This window comes from Myotis yumanensis, unplaced genomic scaffold (genome assembly GCF_028538775.1).
Source record: "Myotis yumanensis isolate MYYU_CA2020_CCGP unplaced genomic scaffold, mMyoYum1.0.hap1 SCAF_1, whole genome shotgun sequence".
In the NCBI taxonomy this organism is placed as follows: Eukaryota; Metazoa; Chordata; class Mammalia; order Chiroptera; family Vespertilionidae; genus Myotis; species Myotis yumanensis.
Genome location: NW_027223752.1, coordinates 70,309,273 through 70,329,652, shown reverse-complemented (window position 1 = coordinate 70,329,652; position 20,380 = coordinate 70,309,273). Strand labels below are relative to the sequence as shown.

The 20,380-nt window shown below is 42.5% G+C and overlaps 1 protein-coding gene across 1 annotated transcript in view; it reads left to right on the top strand.

Annotated features, from left to right (window-relative positions):
• STARD9 (StAR related lipid transfer domain containing 9) overlaps window positions 1-18,535 on the top strand; it is a 109,286-nt gene extending 90,751 nt beyond the window's left edge. Inside the window, exons 27-33 of the mRNA XM_070424385.1 lie at window positions 15,558-15,675; window positions 15,812-15,933; window positions 16,124-16,188; window positions 16,316-16,518; window positions 16,723-16,802; window positions 17,259-17,417; window positions 17,918-18,535. Coding sequence (XP_070280486.1) covers window positions 15,558-15,675; window positions 15,812-15,933; window positions 16,124-16,188; window positions 16,316-16,518; window positions 16,723-16,802; window positions 17,259-17,417; window positions 17,918-18,019 — 849 coding nt within the window. The 3' untranslated portion in view covers window positions 18,020-18,535. The remainder of the gene's footprint in view (window positions 1-15,557; window positions 15,676-15,811; window positions 15,934-16,123; window positions 16,189-16,315; window positions 16,519-16,722; window positions 16,803-17,258; window positions 17,418-17,917) is intronic.
• The last annotated feature ends 1,845 nt before the right edge of the window (window positions 18,536-20,380 follow it).

Genomic DNA, 20,380 nt, shown 5'->3' with positions numbered 1-20,380 from the left:
TTGCCGGCCGGTGGCTTAGGCTTTTGTATATATACATTATTTACTGTTGTATGGATGAAGGGATGCTAAGCCAATGTGAAAGGTGGAACCTGACCTAGTCTGGAAGCTCAGTAAAGATGCTCTGAGACTGATGGTGAGAGAGAGATTCTGCAGTGAGAGCTCAGTGCTGGTGGTGTCCAGAGGGCCCACAAGGGAGGCTCGGAGGGAGGAGGAGTTTGAGGAACTAAAACACTTGTTTGGTTGGAATGTAAAGAGTGAAATGGGAGAATGACATGAAAAAAGGACCAGAAAAGGCAAGATCATGTGGACTCTGTTGAGAATTCTGGGCCTTTCTAATCCATCTGATCATGTTACTTCCCCAAAGCTGCTGGGAAGCCTTTATTTTTATTTTATTTTTTTTAATTTAAAAATTTTTTTTATTAAATCTTTATTGTTCAGATTATTACATTTGTTCCTCTTTTTTTCCCCCATAACTCCCCTCCTTCCAGCTCCCACCCCACCCTCCGCCCTCACTCTCCACCCACTGTCCTCATCCATAGGTGCACGATTTTTGTCCAGTCTCTTCCCGCATTTCCCACACCCCTTTTCCCCCCAAGGATAGTCAGTCCATTCCCTTTCTATGCCCCTGATTCTATTAGAATCACCAGTTCATTCTGTACATCAGGTTATTTATCCACTTGATTCTTAGATTCATTTGTTGATAGATGCATATTTGTTGTTCATAATTTGTATCTTTACCTTTTTCTTCTTCTTCCTCTTCTTAAAGGATACCTTTCAGCATTTCATATAATACTGGTTTGGTGGTGATGAACTCCTTTAGCTTTTCCTTATCTGTGAAGCTCTTTATCTGACCTTCAATTCTGAATGATAGCTTTGCTGGATAAAGTAGTCTTGGTTGTAGGTTCTTGGTATTCATCACTTTGAATATTTCTTGCCACTCCCTTCTGGCCTGCAAAGTTTCTGTTGAGAAATCAGCTGACAGTCGTATGGGTATTCCCTTGTAGGTAACTGAGTTTCTTTCTCTTGCTGCTTTTAAGATTCTCTCTTTGTCTTTTGCTCTTGGCATTTTAATTATGATGTGTCTTGGTGTGGTCCTCTTTGGATTCCTTTTGTTTGGGGTTCTCTGCGCTTCCTGGACCTGTAAGTCTATTTCTTTCACCAGGTGGGGGAAGTTTTCTGTCATTATTTCTTCAAATAGGTTTTCAATATCTTGCTGTCTCTCATCTTCTGGTACCCCTATAATTCTGATGTTGGTATGTTTGAAGCTGTCCCAGAGGCTCCTTACACTATCTTCGTATTTTTGGGTTCTTTTTTCATTTTGCTTTTCTGGTTGGGTGTTTCTTGCTTCTTCGCATTTCAAATCTTTGACTTGATTCTTGCGCTCCTCTGGTCTGCTGTTGGGAGTCTGTATAATATTCTTTATTTCAGTCAGTGTATGCTTACTTTCTAGATGGTCCTTTATCACACCATCGAGGGTCTCATTAGATTTCCTGTACATCTCATCAAGTTTATCGACAGACTCTAGAAGCCTCTTGAGAGACCTCAAAAGTGTGGTTCTGAACTCAATATCCTCCCTTGATAGTTTTGTCCTGTTTCTTTGTCTCCACATTTTTTATGCTTTCTTGGTACACCCCCTAGTGGTCTTTGTGCGAAGTCTTGTTGTAGTTAAGCCTTGATTGTTATAGTTAATACTAGAGGGATTTGGCCTCCAGGCCAACTGGCTGTGATAATCAGCTGTGTCTGCAGTGGAAGAACTTGTGTCCTCTAGGGAGGTGCTAATCTAGCCTTTTCCTGAGGGTATCCGGCAAATGCCTCTGTGCAGGGCTTGGGCGGGGCGGGTCCCTTGGGATCAACAGGGTGGAGGAGGGAGCAGTTATGGCTGCTCTCAGTTCATCCCCAGGGGCTCTGCCTCTCTGTCCCAGCAACAGCTGCAAACCTCAGAGGGACCGTAGCCAGACAGTCCTGCTTCTCCCGTTTGAGTCTGGGTCCCTAGAGACTCGCCCAGATCTGGAGCTCAGAGTCTGAGGCTCCCTCCAGATTGAAACAGACAACCGCGCCCTCAGCCACCAGCCCACGCCGCGCGTACTCCACACCTTAGTATTTTACTTCAGCACTGCGCCTCCTCTGATTCTCGGTTCCTCCTAGTTGTAGAACTTCCATTCAGCCAGCCTTCCTGTGGTTCTGGATGATGTCCGCTCCGTCTTTTAGTTGTATTTTTGAAGTGGTTGTTCGAGGCAGCAAACTCCGGCGTTAACCTATGCTGCCATCTTGGTTTCCTGGAAAGCCTTTAAGTAGGGAGAGAAGGATGATATTGTGAGAAAGGGGCAAGAGCAGCTCTGTAGACCCATTAGTGACCATGGCAAAGCCGAGTGAGAGTTCATGATTGCTTGGGTTAGGGCACTTCTGGTGAAGATGAACTGCTGTGGTTGCAAAGAAGAGAAAGGGTCCACGGGACTGACTGGATGTGGAAGAAGGGAGAAGGGAGGGTTGTGAACAATGCATGCTGTGGGTTTGTCGACAGTGACATGAGCCCTGGAGGCTGACAGGTTTTGTGAGGGAGATCATGAATCTAGTTTTGTATTTACTGGGTTGAAAGCACCCGTGAGAAATGCAGGGGCTTGTTGGAATACAGATCTGGAGCCCAGAGGTGAGACCTAGCTGGGGATAGAAAATTTGAAATTCATTTTATAAAGAAAAACTTCACATAGTAAAAAATATATAGTTTTCAAACAGTAGCCAAGGACACACAGTGTCAAGTGCATATTTCAGTCTCCTATTTGCCCTCCCCAGAAGCAGGCATTCATCCCGTTGGGTATATATTTCCAGAGATAGTCTGTGCATCTATGAGAATATATCTTTTCTAAAGCACGTGAATGGAAGCATACTGTACTCACTTTGTCCCTTTGCTTTTTTCCTTTAAAAATATTTATTAGATCTTGAATATCAGTGAATCTAGTGCTGACTCACTCTGTTAAATAATTAGTGTTTCTTTTTTCTCTTTAATTGCATGTTATTAAATGAGATGTTTTATATAGATAATATGAAATGGAAAAGGCAAAAAATATATACATATATAAGGGTATATAGGGAAATACCCATCCTTTTCCCCAACTACCTAGTCCGTGTCCCTCATCCCACCCAAGAAAACAGTGGTGTGTGTTTTTTGGGGGGACATCTCCCTAGATAGTGTCTTTTGCATATAAAATAAGCATATTATGCCACTGCTCTTTATATATTTTTTCCAATCAGTATATCATTACATGACAATGTAGAGAACTTTCTCTTTTTCTTTGTGATCCCATTGTAGGAATGCATTGTAATTTATTTAATCCTCCATCTTGGATTGTTTTCAGTTTTTTGTTGTAAACAGGGCTGCAGTGAATAGCGTTGTGCATGTATAGCTTTCTTACATGTGCAAATATATCTGCAGGATAAATGTGGACTTGTTCTACAAGTATATGCATTTGAAAATTTGATAGATACTGACAGATTTTCCCTCACAGATACACTGATTTTTACTCCCACCAGCAACAGGCAAGAGTCCACCTTCCTCCCATACTCTTGCTAATGTGTTATTAAATGTTTGGACTGTTGAGCCATCTGTTCATACCCTTTGCTCATTTTTTTTCTTCTTTCTTACTAGTTACTGGGAGTTCTTTACATAATGGCAAGACAACCCTTTGCCTGATGTTAATTGCAAATGTTTTTTCTAGTTCTGCATTATCTCTTGACTTTATTTACTGTGTTTGGAGCCATTCAGGAAGTTTTATTTATCAGTTTTCCTTTTATAGTGTCTATGTCCTAAATCATAATTAGAAACACATTCTCACCCTAGCTGGTTTAGCTCAGGGGATAGAACGCTGGCCCATGATTCCAGTCAAGGGCACATACCTCAGTTGCAGCAGGCTCGATCCCCAGCCCCGGTGGGGGTGTGTGCAGGAGATAACCAATGGATATGTCTCTCTCACATAGATGTTTTCCCTTCTCTGTCTCTCCCCCTTCCTTCCACTCTCTCTAAGAATCAATGGAAAGCCCTAGCTAGTTTGGATAGAGCATCGGCCTGAGGACTGAAGGGTTCCAGGTTCAATTCCGGTCAAGGTATATGCCCGGGTTGTGGGCTTGATCACCAGTGTGGGGCATGCAGGAAGCAGCCAATCAGTGATTCTCTCTCATCATTGATGTTTCTATCTCTATCTCTCCCTCTCCCTTCCTCTTTTTTAAAAAAATATATTTTTAAAAAATCAATGGAAAAATATCTTTGGGTGAGGATTAACAAAAAATAAACAAAAAAAAAGTATCACATTCTCCATTCCAAAGTTATAAAAAATTTCTCCTATGGTTTCTTCTAGAACTTGTATGGTTTTATTTTTCATATTTAAGTCATTGATTCATTTGGAAAGTATATATACAGGGTGCCCCAAAAATGTGTGCACACTTTGAATGATTGTAATGTGTTTATTAACATACAATTCATTTTCAAAATTTAAAAGAATCTACAGAAATGAATAATTTTTTTGTCAATGCCTGCATATATCCTATATAATAAAAGGCTAATATGCAAATTGACTGAATGGTGGAACGACTGGTCGCTATGACACGCACTGACCACCAGGGGGCAGATGATCAATGCAGGAGCTGCTCCCTGGTGTTCAGTGTGTTCCCACGGGGGGAGGGGGGGGGCAGGGGAGCCTAAGCCATCAGTCGGACATCCCCCGAGGGCTCCCGAATTGCGAGAGGGCGCAGGCCAGGCTGAGGGACCCCCCCCCCCCGCAGTGCACGAATTTCGTGCACCAGGCCTCGTGTGTGTGTGTGTGTGTGTGTGTGTGTGTGTGTGAATTATTAATTTCAGAGAGGAAGGGAGAGGGAGAGAGAGAAACATCAATGATGAGAGAGAATCATTGATCGGCTGCCTCCTACCCGCCCCCTACTGGGGATCGAGCCTGCAACCCTGGCATGTGCCCTTGACTGGAATTGAGCCTGGGACCTTTCAGTTTGCAGGCCAATGCTCTATCGACTGAACCAAACCAGCTAGGGCTCAATGCCTGTTTTCAGACTGATAACCATTCTGGTCCAGGCACTGCTGATAATGCGCAAAGCAATGGAATCCCCAACATCAAAAATCATTTCATTTGGTATTTGTGTGCCCTCAATTAGTTGACTGTTGCTGGTTTTGTACCATAAACTTTATCTTTTATGTATCCCCATAAAAAAAGCCTAGTGGAACTTTAAGATGAATTTTCTTTGTTCAAAGCTTAGTCTGGCTTTACCCATTATTTCAAATCAGTTAAACCTGAAAAGGAGTGAAAATTAAGTGAGTTATCAGCTGTTAACGTGTGTATGCATTTTTTTTGGGGGGGGGGGGGGATACCTTATAGTATGAGATGTGGATCCAACTTTTTCCTTTTCAGATGGCTATTCATTTGTGCCTGTGCTTGTTAGATAGCTCATCTAGACAGCTCATCTTTGCCTCACCAGGTTAAGACGTCAGATTTCCTTGTTCTAAGGCTTATAATGTATTCTCCCCATTGCCTTTCTTGTTTGAAATTTTCCAGAGTATTCTTTCTTGTTTATTTTTTTTAAATGAAATTTAGGATCAGTTTGTCTAGTTCAATGATAAAAACTTGTTATTTTTAATGAGATCATGTTCAGTTTATGAATCAACTTAGGGAGAAATCGCATCTTACATTGGGGAATCTCCTAACCAAAAATAGTAGGTTCAAGCCTTCTTTTTATTTTTACATTTCCTTCATATGTCTCTCAAATTTCTTGTCAGATTTATTCTTGTTTTATCTTTAATATATATATTAAAGATATATATATTATCTTTAATATATATATATATATATAATTGATTTCAGAGAGGAAGAGAGAGGGAGAGAGAGATAGAAACATCAGTGAAGAGAGAGAATCATTGACTGGCTGCCTCCTGCACGCCCCACACTGGGGATCAAGCCTGCAACCCAGGCACAGAATTGAACTGTGACCTCCTAGTTCAGTGATGGCGAACCTTTTGAGCTCGGCGTGTCAGCATCTTGAAAAACCCTAACTTAACTCTGGTGCCGTGTCACATATAGAAATTTTTTGATATTTGCAACCATAGTAAAACAAAGACTTATATTTTTGATATTTATTTTATATATTTAAATGCCATTTAACAAAGAAAAAATAACTAAAAAAATGAGGTCTCGTGTCACTTCTGACACGCGTGTCATAGGTTCGCCATCACTGTCCTAGTTCACTGGTTGACGTTCAACCACTGAGCCACGCCAGTCAGGCTATTGAGCCATTCTTATAGTCTTGGAATTAATACTGTAATACAAGTACATTATATACTTAAGCACATCATGTATTATCAGAGTTTATTTGCTAATATTCAGGATTTTGCTCCATTATTTATGAGTTTTATTCTGTAGTTTTGGTTTTGCAATATATTTCAGGTTTTGGTATCAATGTTATACTCCTTTTATAGTAAAAGGGTGGAAGCTTTCTTTTTCAATCTTTAGGAATAGTTATGAAAGTAATGGAAACTTTATACCTATTCAGTTGTCAAAAATGAGAAAACTGAATGATGCTAGGTGTTGGCAAAACTTGGGGGATACAGGAACACTTACAGAGTTATGACCCAGCAATGCTTGCAGAGCTTATGAGGGAACATGTATGAAATTGTTTATTAAAATATTATTTGAAGAAGCAGAGAGTTGGAAGCCATTAGAGAATCGGTCACTGAGAGAATGGGTAGCTAAAACGTAGTCAGTGCACACATGGAAGACTATGCAAGAGTTAGAGTCAGCAGATAAAGTGGACTCCTAGGCAAAGCACTGAGTGAAAACACTATGAAACAGTGAGGCATGACACTATTTGTATAAATTAAAACTACATATACTCAAAGCAGTCTTTTTTGCAAGAACACATACAAACAAAAAGCTATGCCCCCAAACACGTCAGAATGCCTTAAGGTAGGTGTGAGAGGGAAAAGGGGATGAAAGATGAAAACATTTTTAGAATGAAATGCTGAAAGGTATCCTTTAAGAAGAGGAAGAAGAAGAAAAAGATAAAGATACAAATTATGAACAACAAATACACATCTATCAACAAGTGAATCTAAAAATCAAGTGAATAAATAATCTGATGAACAGAATAAACTGATGAAAATAATAGAATCAGGGGCATAGAAAGGGAGTGGACTGCCTATTCTTGGGGGGGAAAGGGGTGTGGGGGGTGCGGGAAGAGACTGGACAAAAATCGTGCACCTATGGATGAGGACAGTGGTGGGGGTAAGGGCAGAGGGTGGGGTGGGAACCGGGTGGAGGGGAGCTATGGGGGGAAAAAAGAGGAACAACTGTAATAATCTGAACAATAAAGATTTAATTTTTAAAAAGAAAACACTTTTAGAATGAAAATCTTTAAAAACTTGGTATAATTATACTATGAAACTGACAAGTTTTTGGGGGATTAGTTCTTTGAAAAGTTTCTTCTGTGGAAAGTGGTCTGTTGAGATCAGGGGTTGGCAAACTATGTCCCTTTGGCAGATCTGGCCCACTGCTTCTTTTAGTAAATAATGTTTTGCTGGATACAGCCTCACCCACTTATTTATGTGTTGTCTGTGGTTGGTTGCTTTATGCTACAATGGCAGAGGCAAGTAATTGCAACTACTGTAATGGTCCACAAAGCCTTAAATACTCCTTAACTACCCCTTTACAGAAAAAGTTTGCCAACTCCTGGTTTAGATTTTCTAACTCTCTGGAGTCAATTTTGATTCAAACTTGTTAATTTCTGTTCTATTATTATTTTTAAAAATATATATTTTATTGATTTTTTATAGAGAGGAAGGGAGAGGGATAGAGAGTTAGAAACATTGATCAGAGAGAAACATGGATCAGCTGCCTCCTCCACACTTTCCACTGGGGATGTGCCCGCAACCAAGGTACATGCCCTTGACCGGAATCGAACCTGGGACCCTTGAGTCTGCAGGTCGACGCTCTATCTGCTGAGGCAAACCGGTTAGAGCTCTGTTCTATTATTATTAGTTACTTTTTCTTGTGATAATATCTCCATCTCTCCCTGTCTCGTGGTTAGTAATTTTGTTGAATTTGTTTGCTGTTTTCTCATGATTAGATTGAGGTTATGCACTTTTGGCAAGAATACCATAGAAATTATGTTGGGGTTGCCAGATAAAGCAAAGGAAAATACAGGACACTAGTTAAATTGGAATTTGAGAGAAACAACATATATATGCCCCATGCAATGCCTTATTGTTACCACATTAGGTCAGAGGGTATGAGATGTCCCTGTGTCTTATTATTGGTTCTGTTAACCTTGAAGTTACAGTGGTGTCTGGGGTCTCTCCACTGAAAAGTTACTATTTTCCCCTTTATAATTAATAAACATCTTGGGAGACTTTGCAAATGTCCTACTTTTTCTCAAACTTTTGCTCACTTATTTTAGCATCCATTGTTGTATCTTGCCTAAGAAAATTTTCACTGTGGTGTTTTAATGACAATTTTGCATTTCCCTTATTTTTCTACATTTTTAATTGATTTTTTTTCTATAAGGATGTGTTATCCTTTCTCTCCCTATGTATTTTATTGAGTTTTAATTACTTTATTTTTAAATATATTTATTTTTATCTTAAAAATATGTTTGTATTGATTTTTAGAGACAGGGGAAGGTAGAGAGATAGAGGGATAGAAACATTGATAAGAAATATCAATTGGCTGCCTCCTGCCCACCCCCTACTGGGGATCGAACCCGCAACCTGGACATGTGTCCTGACCAGGAATTGAACCAGTGAACTCTTGATTCATGGGTGGATGCTCAACCACTGAGCCACACTGGTCGGGCAAGTTATTTTATTCAGTTTGGACTCATAAATATTTTGTTTTATGTGTTATAGGCCAATAAGTATCTTTATAAATTTCATTGCTCAGATTGTTCCAGATTTTATTATTTGAAGTTCTTTCAGATTATGCCCTTTTAACACGTTAAGCGCTCAGTCAGTCCCCGGTGAGTAACACTGTACTTTCCATCCGTAAGACAAAACAGGCTGGGCGCTTAACGTGTTAATGTGCCCATCCTTTTGTTGAGCACTTCTTTACTATAGTTCATTTATTCTTTTGTTGCTGTTATAATTTATTGACTTTCAGATTATTCACAGAATTGTGTATCCATCAGCACAATTTTAGAACATTGTCATCACCTGAGAAGGAAACCCATGTCCATTAATTGTCACTCCCAAACCCACTGCTCCCAGCCCTAGGGAACCACTAATCTGGACATTTCATGTAAATGGGCTCATACAATATGTGGGCCTTTGTGATTGGCTCTTTCACTTAGCATGCTGTTTTCAGATTTGCATTAATTTCCTACAGTTGCTATAACAAATTACCATAGACAAGTTGATTTAAAACATTAGACATTTATTCTCTCATAGTTCTCGAGGCTAAAAGTTTGAAGTCAGGGCCTTGACAGGACCATTCTCCCTTTGGAAACCACAGGGGAGAATCAGTCCCATGCTTCTCTCCGAGCTTCTGGTGGTTGTAGTCAATCCTTGGCATCACTCCAGTCTCTGCCTCACTTGATGTTCTCCCTGTGTCTCTGTCTCTGCGTCTTCACATATTTAAAATGAAACCAGTGATAGGACATAGGGCCCCCTGCAAAGACCCTATTTCCAAATAAAGTCACACTCATAGAAACTTCAACATATTTTTTCTGGAGGACAGTAATCCAACTCATGAGGGTTCGTTCACATTGTCGTATGTATCACAACTTCATTCCTTTTATGGCCAATAATACCACATTGTATGAATATATCACATTTTATTTATCCATTTATCAGTTGATGGATCTTTAGGTTGTTTCTACTTTCTGCCTATCCTATATAATACAAACCTAATATGCTAAGTGTCTGGTCGTCCAGTCGGCCATTCAACCAATCAAAGCATAATATGCTAATGATATGCTAAGGCCGCCCTACTGTTTGCTATGACGTGCACTGACCACCAGTGGGGCAGACAGTCACTATGACTTGCACTGACCACCAGGGGGAACACAGTCGACCAGTTGACCAGTCGCTATGACATGCACTGACCACCAGGGGGCAGATGCTCTGATCGATAGGTTAGCTTGCTGCTGGGGTCTGGGCTGATCGGGATTGAGCGAGACAGGCCGGACAAACCCTGGAGCCCTCCTGGGGTCCCTCCCCTGCTGGCCAACCTCCTTCATCCCTCTCTAGCCCCAATAGTGCACTGGTGGGGTCCCTTGGCCTGACCTGCACCCTCTTGCAATCCGGGACCCCTACAGGGATGTCGGAGAGCTGGTTTCAGCCCGATCCTGCAGGCCAGGCCGAGGGACCCCACTGGTGTGTGAATTTGTGCACCTGGCCTCTAGTTATGAATAATGCTGCTAGGACGATTCATTGTATAAGTTTTTGTTAACATATGTTTTCATTTCTCTTTGGTATATACATAGGAGTTAGATTCTTTATATATTTTATTACAAGTCCTCTATCAGTTCTATGATTTATAAAAATTTTCTTCCATTATGTGTATTGTCTTTTCACTTTCTTTTTTTTTTAAACAAGCATTTCCATTTTTTAAAAATTTTGTTTTATTGCTTAAAGTATTACAAAGAGTATTACATATGTCTCATTTTCCCCCCCTTGACATTCCCCCAGCCTCCCCTACCCCCCAGTGTCTTGTGTCCATTGGTTATGCTTATATGCATGCATACAAGTCCTTCGGTTGATCTCTTTTTTCACTTTCTTGATGGTGTCCTTTGAAGCATAAAAGTTTTTAATTTTGATGGTGTCCAGTTCTTTTTGTTGTTGTTTCTTGGGCTTTTGGTTTCATATCTAAAATACCATTGATTAATCTAAGGTCACAAATATTATGCCTATATTTTATTCTAATAGTTATATAGTTATATATGGTCTTTGATCCATTTTGAATCAAGTTTTGTATATAATGAGAGTTAGGAGTCAAATTTCATTCTTTTGCATGTGGATATCCAATTGTCCCAGAACCATTTGTTCAAACAAATATACTTTTCCCCCACTGAATCTTAAAACCTTGTTTAAGATTGACCATAGATGTATGGATTTATTTCTGGTCTCTTAACTCTGTTCCATTGAATTATATGTCTATCCTTATGCCAATATACTATCTTGATTACTGTTTAGGTTTATAGTATATTTTGAAATCTGAAAGTGTGTCCTCCAACTTTGTTCTTTTTCAAGATTGTTTTGACTATTCTGGGTCCCTGAATTTCCATATGAATTTTCAGATCAGCTTGTCAATTTCTTCAAAGAAATCAGCTGGGATTGCATTGAACATGTAGTTAATTTTGGGGAATGTTGCCATCTTGAGTTTTTTGATCCATGAACATGGGATATCTTTCCATTTATTCAGGTCTTCTTTATTTTCAACAGTGTTTTGTAGTTTTCAGAGTATAAGTTTTTCATTTGTTAAGTTTGTCCCTAAGGCTCAGCAGGTGTGGGTCAGTGGTTGAGTGTTGACCCATAAACCAGGAGGTTATGGTTTGATTCCTGATCAGGACACATGCCCAGGTTGCCGGCTCAGTCCCTGCATGTAGGAGGCAGCTGATCAATGTTTCTCTCTCACCAGTGGTTCTATTTCTCTATCGCTCTCCTTTCCTCTCTCTAAAATCAATAACAATATATATTTTTAAAAGTTTGTTCCTAAGTATTTTTATTTCTTTTTATGTTGTTATAAATGGACTTATTTCCTTAATTTCATTTTTGGTTTGCTCATTGCTGCTATACAGAAATACAATTGTATATTGATTTTGTCTCCTATACTCTTTCTGAACTGATTTGTTAGTACTGATAGTTTTTTAGTAGATTCCTTAGGATATTTCATATATAAGATCATATCATCTGCCTTTGTTGTTGTTTTCTTGCCTAATTGCCCTGGCTAGAATCTCCAGTACAGTGTTAAGTAGAAGTGCTGAGAGTAGACATCCTTGTCTTGTTACTGATCTAAGGAGAAAACCACCCAGCCGTTTACTATTAAGTATGTTTTTCATAGATAATCTTTGTCAGGTTGAAGAAATATCCTTCTAGTCCTAGCTTATTGAATAAATCATGAAAAGGTGTTGAATATAGTCAAATACTTTTTCTTCATCTATTAAGATGATAATGTGGATTTTTTCCTTTATTTTATTACTATGGTGTATTGCATTGATTGATTTTTTAAATATATATATTGAACTAACCTTGTATTCTTGGGGTAAGTCCCACTGACTCAAGGTGTATAATATTCCTTATGTGTGGCTGGATTCAGTTTTATTACTATTTTGTTGAGGATTTTTGTGTCTGTATGCATACAGGGTATGGGTCTGTAGTTTACTTGTGATGTTTTTATCTGGTTTTTGTATCTGAGTAGTTTGGCCTCATAGAATGAGTTGGAAATTGTTCCCTCTTTTATTTTTTGAAAGAACTGTGAAGGATAGGTGTTAATTCTTTAAATGCTGAATTTTCTTAAAACTTTTTTTTATAGAAAAGCCCTTGTGTTTTCTGATTTTGTTATTAATTTTTAGTTTATTTGCTATACATTAAGAGAATGTATGACTTCAGAGAAAGTATGATCTCTGTTTTTTATATTTATTGAGGGTTTTTTTTATTATGAATATACCAAGGGTATCTAAAAATTGTTTTTGTTGTTTTAGCCTCATTATGTGGTCTGTGTTTTCTCAGCTTTGGGGGTGTATGTGTCATAATTTGGGAGTCTTATTTTTAAAATTGTTTTCATGATCACTTTTATATGTCTTTATTTTTTTTTTAAAATATATTTTATTGATGTTTTTACAGAGAGGAAGGGAGAGAGATAGAGAGTTAGAAACATCGATGAGAGAGAAACATCGATCAGCTGCCTCCTGCACATCTCCTACTGGGGATGTGCCTGCAACCCAGGTACATGCCCTTGACCGGAATCGAACCCGGGACCCTTCAGTCCGCAGGCCGACGCTCTATCCACTGAGCCAAACCGGTTTTGGCTATATGTCTTTATTTTTTGATTTAGCAGTTTTCTTTTCAGCTTGCCTGTAAAATATGAGATTAATGTATTTCCACATTCTTACCTCTTTTTCTCTTTACCTTTTGTTACAGTATTTCTACATTGTTTATGATGTTTGCAATCACAGTTTTATTTGTTGTGTTGGATTAAGTGAATTCTGTTCACTTATAGTTCTTTGCCAGGCATTCCTTTCTCCATCCTAATAATTCTCCCTCTCATAATTTCTTTAAGAAAGATTCAAGGGAACTGTATTCTCTAGATTCTATATTTTAAACCCAAAATATATACATATACTAATTTACACTCTAAAATAACATTATATAACAGTGCCTATTACCCTCACTCTGCTTAACAGAATGTTATCTTCAAACTTTGCTAATCTGATAGGCATAAATAGTATTTCATTTCGGTTTTAATTTGCAATTCTCTTCTTGTGTCTGAGATCAAGTGCCTTTTCAGATGTTTAAAGCCCTTTGGTCTTTTTGCTCTGACTGCCAGCGTCCTGTGCCCATCTCTCTGTTTGGTTCTCCCTTTTTTTGGAGGCCCTTCTTTATAGTAAGAAAATTATCCATTTTTGTCATTTGAGAGGCCAGTGTTTTTTCCTAGTTGTGTGTTTTTAGTTTCTGTATTACTGCATGAAAAATTTTAATTTTATGTTGTCTCGTTTTTATCCATTTTTTCTTTCATGGCTTCTGGATTTTGTGCCTTTGTTTAAGGATTTAACTCTGAGATTTTTTAAGTTTTATTTTCTTGTCATAATATTAAATTCTCCCCCACCCCTTATAGTTTTGAGCCCCAGAGCATAAAGAACTTATTTTAGCATGTGTGTGAGATGGGTCTCTCATGCAACCTTTTTTCAGGTGGTGACTCCGTTGACTCAGCAATATTTATTAATTTACAGGAATATGTTTTTGGAAGTCATTAATGTAGCACTGGGACAGGTAGGATCGATCACCTAGGAATATATTATAGAATGAGGAAGGAAGGCCTGGGCTTGAATCTTGAAAAAATCCCCAAATACCCACTTCCGTTTGAGAGGGAAGAGCCAACAAGGGAAACTGGGAAGGAAGGAGCACCAGAGAGAGTGGAAGCCAGAGCGTGGGGAGTGGGGAAGTGAGTATCTCACGTGAAAGGGAGAGGCTGGCTGAGTGAGTGGAAGTGTGCTGAGAGGCTCAGGAAGTTGAGGACTGAGAGCTGTTCACCAGACCCCGCCACACGGACCTCCTGGGGACCTCAGCAGTGGCTGTTTGGTGGGAAGGTGAGGCAAAGGCCAGATTAAAGTGGGTTCAGCAGGGAGTGAGAGGTGGGAGATGGCAAAAGATGACAATCCTTTCAAGAAGTGTATCTTTGAAGGGCGAGAGAGCAGAGACGCCTGTAGAGAAAGGTTTTACAGGTGAGAAACTATAGTAGGTCCTCGGGTTACATCGGAGACGATGCGCAACGTAAGGTGATTTTCGCCATAAGTCGGAACCCACCTACATAAGCACCCACGTCACTCACATGGAGCACATACACAGCAGTAATGAAGTGAAACAGTAAAAAAAACTTAAAAGAAAGATAACAATTTTTGACCTTCACTTGTGGTAAATAAATAATAATAAACATAAAGCACATATGTACATATGTCGAAATGACGGAACTCTTTTTTTATAAATAAATGGTAGATGGCAATGTAACCATGAAACGACATACGTTGAGTCCGACGTAACCCGAGGGCTGTCTGTATTTGCATGCTTACATGCTAATAGGAAAGAGGGATTGTGGAGGCAATAAGTGAAGAAAGGCATCAGTAGTGAAAGGTTCCTAAGCAGCAGGCCAGGATCTCAGTCTGCCTGAAGTCGGAGAGGCCACTTGTATTTTGCAGGAGGAGGAAAGGAGGCGAGGAGATAACTGTCTTTGTTCACCTCATCTTGTCTTTAAAGTAGCTCAGTGTTAGAAACTGATGATAGGTAGTATGGTAGACCCAGCAGAGGTCAAGGGTCATGTCATTGAGGAACTGGCTGAGGTTAAAGGTGAGGTGACTGTATCACAGAGCCAGAGGATTATGCCTGTCTGGTTCCAAAGGAGGATTCTTTGGCTTAATTGCTGGGGCTGGGGCCAAGGTCAAGCTTTTCTCCGCCTGTTGCTTTTCCTCCCCAGCCCACCTCCCACTCAGGTTTTGTTTGCTGCCCACACTACACCCAGCTCCGGCCAGGGCCTCACTCCTGCTGCACAGGGTGCAGAGGCCCCCACCCACTGACACCTGGCACCGGGCCCTCTCAGGCCCGTTCGTTGTGATCCCTGTGGAACTTTTCTCCCACCGACTTGAGCCTGTGGCTTGAAGAGCAAGGGACTGGTTTCTGTTGCTGTTGACCTTGTGGGGCCCCTGGCCTCCTGTAACCTCAACAGGGAAAAATCTTTCCATCAGTGTTTACGGTGGAAGTGTTGGTGTGTTTCAGAGGCAGAGGAGGTAATTCTGCGCTGGCTTCTTGGCGGTCTGCTTTCTCTCTTCCTCTGTCCTGGTCCTGAGCACCTTCTCTTCTGCAGGGGGATACCAACTTGCCTGATTCTGGAGACACTTGGGTAGGGGATGTGCGGGGCCGTTCTGCAGTGAGGAACAGTCAGCTGAACTTGGCTGGATCTGCCTGGAAGAACTGGGTCTACAGTGAGTGGTGGGGCAGTCACCTGCCTGGTTTGGGGACTTTGGGGGCTGAGGTTGCCAGATCCAGGGAGTCACTGTCCCTCAGAAGCTGCTGCTGTCCGGCCCTGATGCTCGTGCCACCTCCGCCTCTTCCCTGTAGGTCGCAGAGCCTCTCTGGGCAGTTGTTGCTGCTCTTCGTCCAGTGTGTCCAGCCTGGGGAGCGGCTTCTCCTCCTCCTACCAGGACTTGGCCAAGCGCATTGTGGACATCTGTCTGGCTGATGTGAGGACCTGCCCCATGTGTCCCCGTGGCTCCTTGGACAGAGCTTGGCTGGGGGAGAGCAGAGAGGGAAAGAGCAGGCCTGATGTGGCTTCTTCGGTGGCTCTCCCCTTGACAAAAGGGACTAGTGACCAACCCCAGGGTCTGGTTTATACCATTCCCCCTAATTCGGGTTTGGTCACTGTGTCCCTAGGTGATGGCTGCTTGCTCAGGTGATCTGCACAATCTCTTCAGTCGCCAGGCAGCAGCCGGCTGGAAGTGAGTTCCTTTGTCTTGTCCTCATCCCATTGTGCTGCTCGCCTCCCCCCTTTCCCTTCTCCACCCCGAGCCGCTCTGTGACCCTGGCACCCGCCTCACCTCTCCCCTCCCTGCCTCGGTGTCCCAGCTATCAGGGTGAGGAGCAGGAGGTGCAGTTCTACAACAAGGTGTTCTCCTCTACTCGGCATGGCTTCCTGGGGGCCGGGGTGGTGTCCCAGCCGCTGTCTCACGTGTGGGCAGCGGTGAGTGACCCCACCCTGTGGCCCCTGTACCACAAGCCCATCCAGACAGCGAGGCTGCATCAGCAAGTGACCAACAACATCCACCTGGGTAAGCCCAGGAGCGTCCGCGGCTCTGCCCAGGACAGTGGCAGGCCGGTGGCCCGCTCGGGAGGCTGGGCATTCTGACTACCTCCAGCTGGGTGTCGGGTTGTGTGTTGATGGGGTCTTGGGGGTCCCTGGCCTGGGAAGGATTTAGGACTAGGTCTGTCTGTGCACCTGCACCTGCTGACTCTCCCCATCTCTGACCTGCCAGTGTACTTGGTGTGCAATCCGGCCCTGTGTGCACTGAAGCAGCCGCGAGATTTCTGTTGTGTCTGCGTGGAAGCCAAAGAGGTGCCTGCCTTGCTGGTGGTAAAGATATTGTGGGAAGAACTTGGGCTGGAGTGTTGTGAGAAGCAGTCTTTGTGGGCCTCAGGTCCTCTGGGGGAAAGAAGGCAACTTGGGGAGGAGTAGGGGTGATAGAAGTCTGGCCTGGTGTTGCCTGCCATGATGTTGACCGCACTGGAGCCTATTTGATCATCACATAGGCCAGTGATGGCGAACCTATGACACGTGTGTCAGAGGTGACACACAAACTCATTTTTTCTTTGTTAAATGGCATTTAAATATATAAAATAAATATCAAAAATATAAGTCTTTGTTTTACTATGGTTGCAAATATCAAAAAATTTCTATATGTGACACAGCACCAGAGTTAAGTTAGGGTTTTTCAAAATGCTGACACGCCGAGCTCAAAAGGCTCGCCATCACTGAATAGCAGTACTCATGTTGCTCTCTGTCTGTCCCCAGGGGCATCTTTCTATCATGGCAGCTCAGTCTGTATATGACACATCTATGCCGAGACCCAGCAGAGAGATGGTCCGAGGGGAGATCCTGCCCAGTGCCTGGATCCTGCAGCCCCTCACCGTGGAAGGCAAGGAGGTCACCAGAGTCATCTACTTGGCCCAGGTGACGCGCCCCCTGCAGATGCCTAGATCTGCCTTCACAGCCCCATAGGAGTGTTGTTTAGCTGCTTCACATCCTTCAGTGCCCCGGCCCTGTGGCCGAGACTCAAGGGCTTCTTGGGTCACCGTAAGGGGAGTCCCTGGGGAATCAGAGAGGACAGAGAGTGGATCAACCTTTCCTGATGCTGCTCTTACCAGAGAGCCTAGCAGCCTTCCTCCTCTGGTTGTTCCCAGGGTCCTCAGGAAATACAGGAGCCACTGGGGGAAAGGCAGCTGCCTCGGCAGAGCAGAGAGAATGACCCATTCTATTTCTCTCCTCCCAGTTCCCTGACTTGACCTTTGTCAGTGGGAGGTGAAGCCAATGCCTAGATCTGAACAGCAGAGCCCAGGGCCCATAAGTTCTAGGACCGCAGGCAGTCTGAGGGGTTTCACCCATCACAGCTGGTGGGGGCTACACTCTCAGATCTGTCTGTACCTTTGACTCTCCCCTCTGTTTTATTTCAGATAGAACTTGGTGCTCCAGGTTTCCCCCCTCATGTCTTAAGCTCCTTCATCAAACAGCAGCCACTGGTTATAGCCAGACTGGCTTCCTTCCTTGGTAGTTAGCACCTCACTGTCAAGATGGTGCTGCTGAGATTCAGGCCCAGGACGCTCCAGTCACTGGGGCAGCGCTTGTTCCTCTCTGCAGCCTGATGCAAGAAGAGCCGAGGCTACCTGCTGTGGCCAACTGGGAAGACAGCATTCAGCCCCGAGTTGCCAGGGAAACCCAGTCAGTACTTGGTCACAGCCGGCAGCTCTGCAAGCAAGGGACCTGAACTCCTGACCCTGGCTATCCAGAGCAATGAAGCCCAAGTTGGAATTTTCACCTTTCTTTCCTGTCTCTGAGACCCTATGGCAGACAAGCCGCTCCAGGACCAGGATTGGACATAGGCAGCAGAGCTGGGAGATGGTGTGCTCTTGATGGTGCTTCCCTGGTTCGGCCCAGCCCTTGGGCTGGTAGGGAGGCAGCTGTTGGCTAAGATTCTGCTCAGAAATCGGCCTCCAGCATTCAGTTCCACTGTGAGATGGACTGTTACCAAAACAGAAAACTGGTTTAAAAAAAAACAGCTGCACAAACCAGAACAGTGATTCAGAATTGTTTCTCCTTGAATTTTTATCAAATGCTTTATTATTTTTACTCCCCACCCCCCACCCTCTTCCTTTTCCTTACAGGAAAGGACATTTGGGTCTTTGCCTCAGTCACAAGTACTGAGCAATGCTCTCTCATGGAGCCTCATTCCAGAGCTCAGTAGAATGAGAAGACCACTCACTGTAGAAGCCATCTGGACAGATTTGGGGTCAAAGTGGGGGCCTATCTCTTTAAGGGAGTTAGGAAGTGGGCAGCCAGACGCTGGCTGCTGACAAGGCAAGAGAAATTTCAGAGATGAAAAACTCTCTTTTGAAGATGGGAGAGAACATAATGGAACTCCTAGAGGAGGTAAGTGATTTGTTAGAAGGAAGCTCAGTTCCATTCCTTAAGGCCTCAGAGCCTGGGTCGGTCGTCAGTGGTCTTGTTAGCATTTCATGCTGCTGCTGCAGCCACACCTATTCTAGGATGAATGAGAATGGGTTTTCTTTAGCCCTAGCCTGGCAGACCATGAGGTTTTGAATATTCTGTGTGGTTACATGGAAGTGGCAGGGGTGGGAGAGATTCACAGCTTTAGTGCTGGTGCCCAGAAGGTAACCATCTGGGGAATCAGGATGTGGTAAAAAGGTAAAATTTCTGTAGACTACAGCAGAGGTTTATTTTTCTAAAAGTGTTTGCAGGATTTTTTTCTCTTACCTCAAATTAAGTTATTTACATATTATTGAATGTTTTTTTTAATTGTCTTTAAACTTTTATTTTTCTGGGTTTTTGTTTTGGTGACACTTGATATATTTAACACCCTATTTATGTACTCCCGTCTCTTTTCATATAAATCTCTTACCAAGACTGTTGATTTAATGGTCAGAATACTTGCAAATTAAAAGTCTGATATGTACTTTTACTAGTAAAGATTGTCCTGAGATAGCCTAAGTGTGTCCCTTGAGCTCAGAATTTAGCCTTGAGATAATGGCAATAAGTTTCAAGTTATCCTATATAATAAAAGCGTAATATGCAAATCAACCTAATGGCAGAACTGGCCACTATGACGAGCAGTGACCACCAGGGGGCAGATGTTCAATGCAGAAGCTGCCACCTGGTGGTCAGTGCACTCCCTCAGGGGTCATGGCTGGTGAGCGCAGCGGGAGTTCTCCTGCCTCAGCTGCAGGTGAGTAGTAAGGAGCAAGAGGGCACGGGCCAGGCTGAGGGACTCCTCCCACCCTTCACCCCCCAGTGCCTGAATTTCATGCACTGGGCCTCTAGTACAATTATATTGCTTTCCATGAACTCAGCACTGCTTTAAGGTACGTAAATAGCAGCCAGGTTAGTAGCCCAATTATGGCCAGCTGTAGCCCAAGTACCAATGAGGGAGGATTCCAGGACAGTCATTACCACACCTGACAGTGACCACAATCCCATGGAAGGTATTTCTTTAACAGGTGCTTCTGAGACAGAGCCAGCAATGGGAATCTGAGCATATGGGTAGCCCAGAGGTGACCTTATCCCCTCACTAGAGAAACCACACACCAGGCCTGAGAGTCAGCAACCTAAAAGAATATTAACTGAGGCTGATATGGCAAAATGCAAGTGTTAAAGATCATCCACAGGCCTAAACAATCATGATAAAGTCAGAATTTGGTTTAGACAGATGATTTACAGACTTCATTGTGCAGCAGAATCACCAAAAGGACTTGCTGGGCCCCCTTTGAGTTTCTGATTCAGTGGCCTGGAGACTACACTTTGAAATTCATTGTTTTTAATAATTGAGAACAGATATAGGGTGTTCAAAAAAAATGTATACAAACACTTTGAATTATAAAATTATTTTTATGTTTATTAAAATA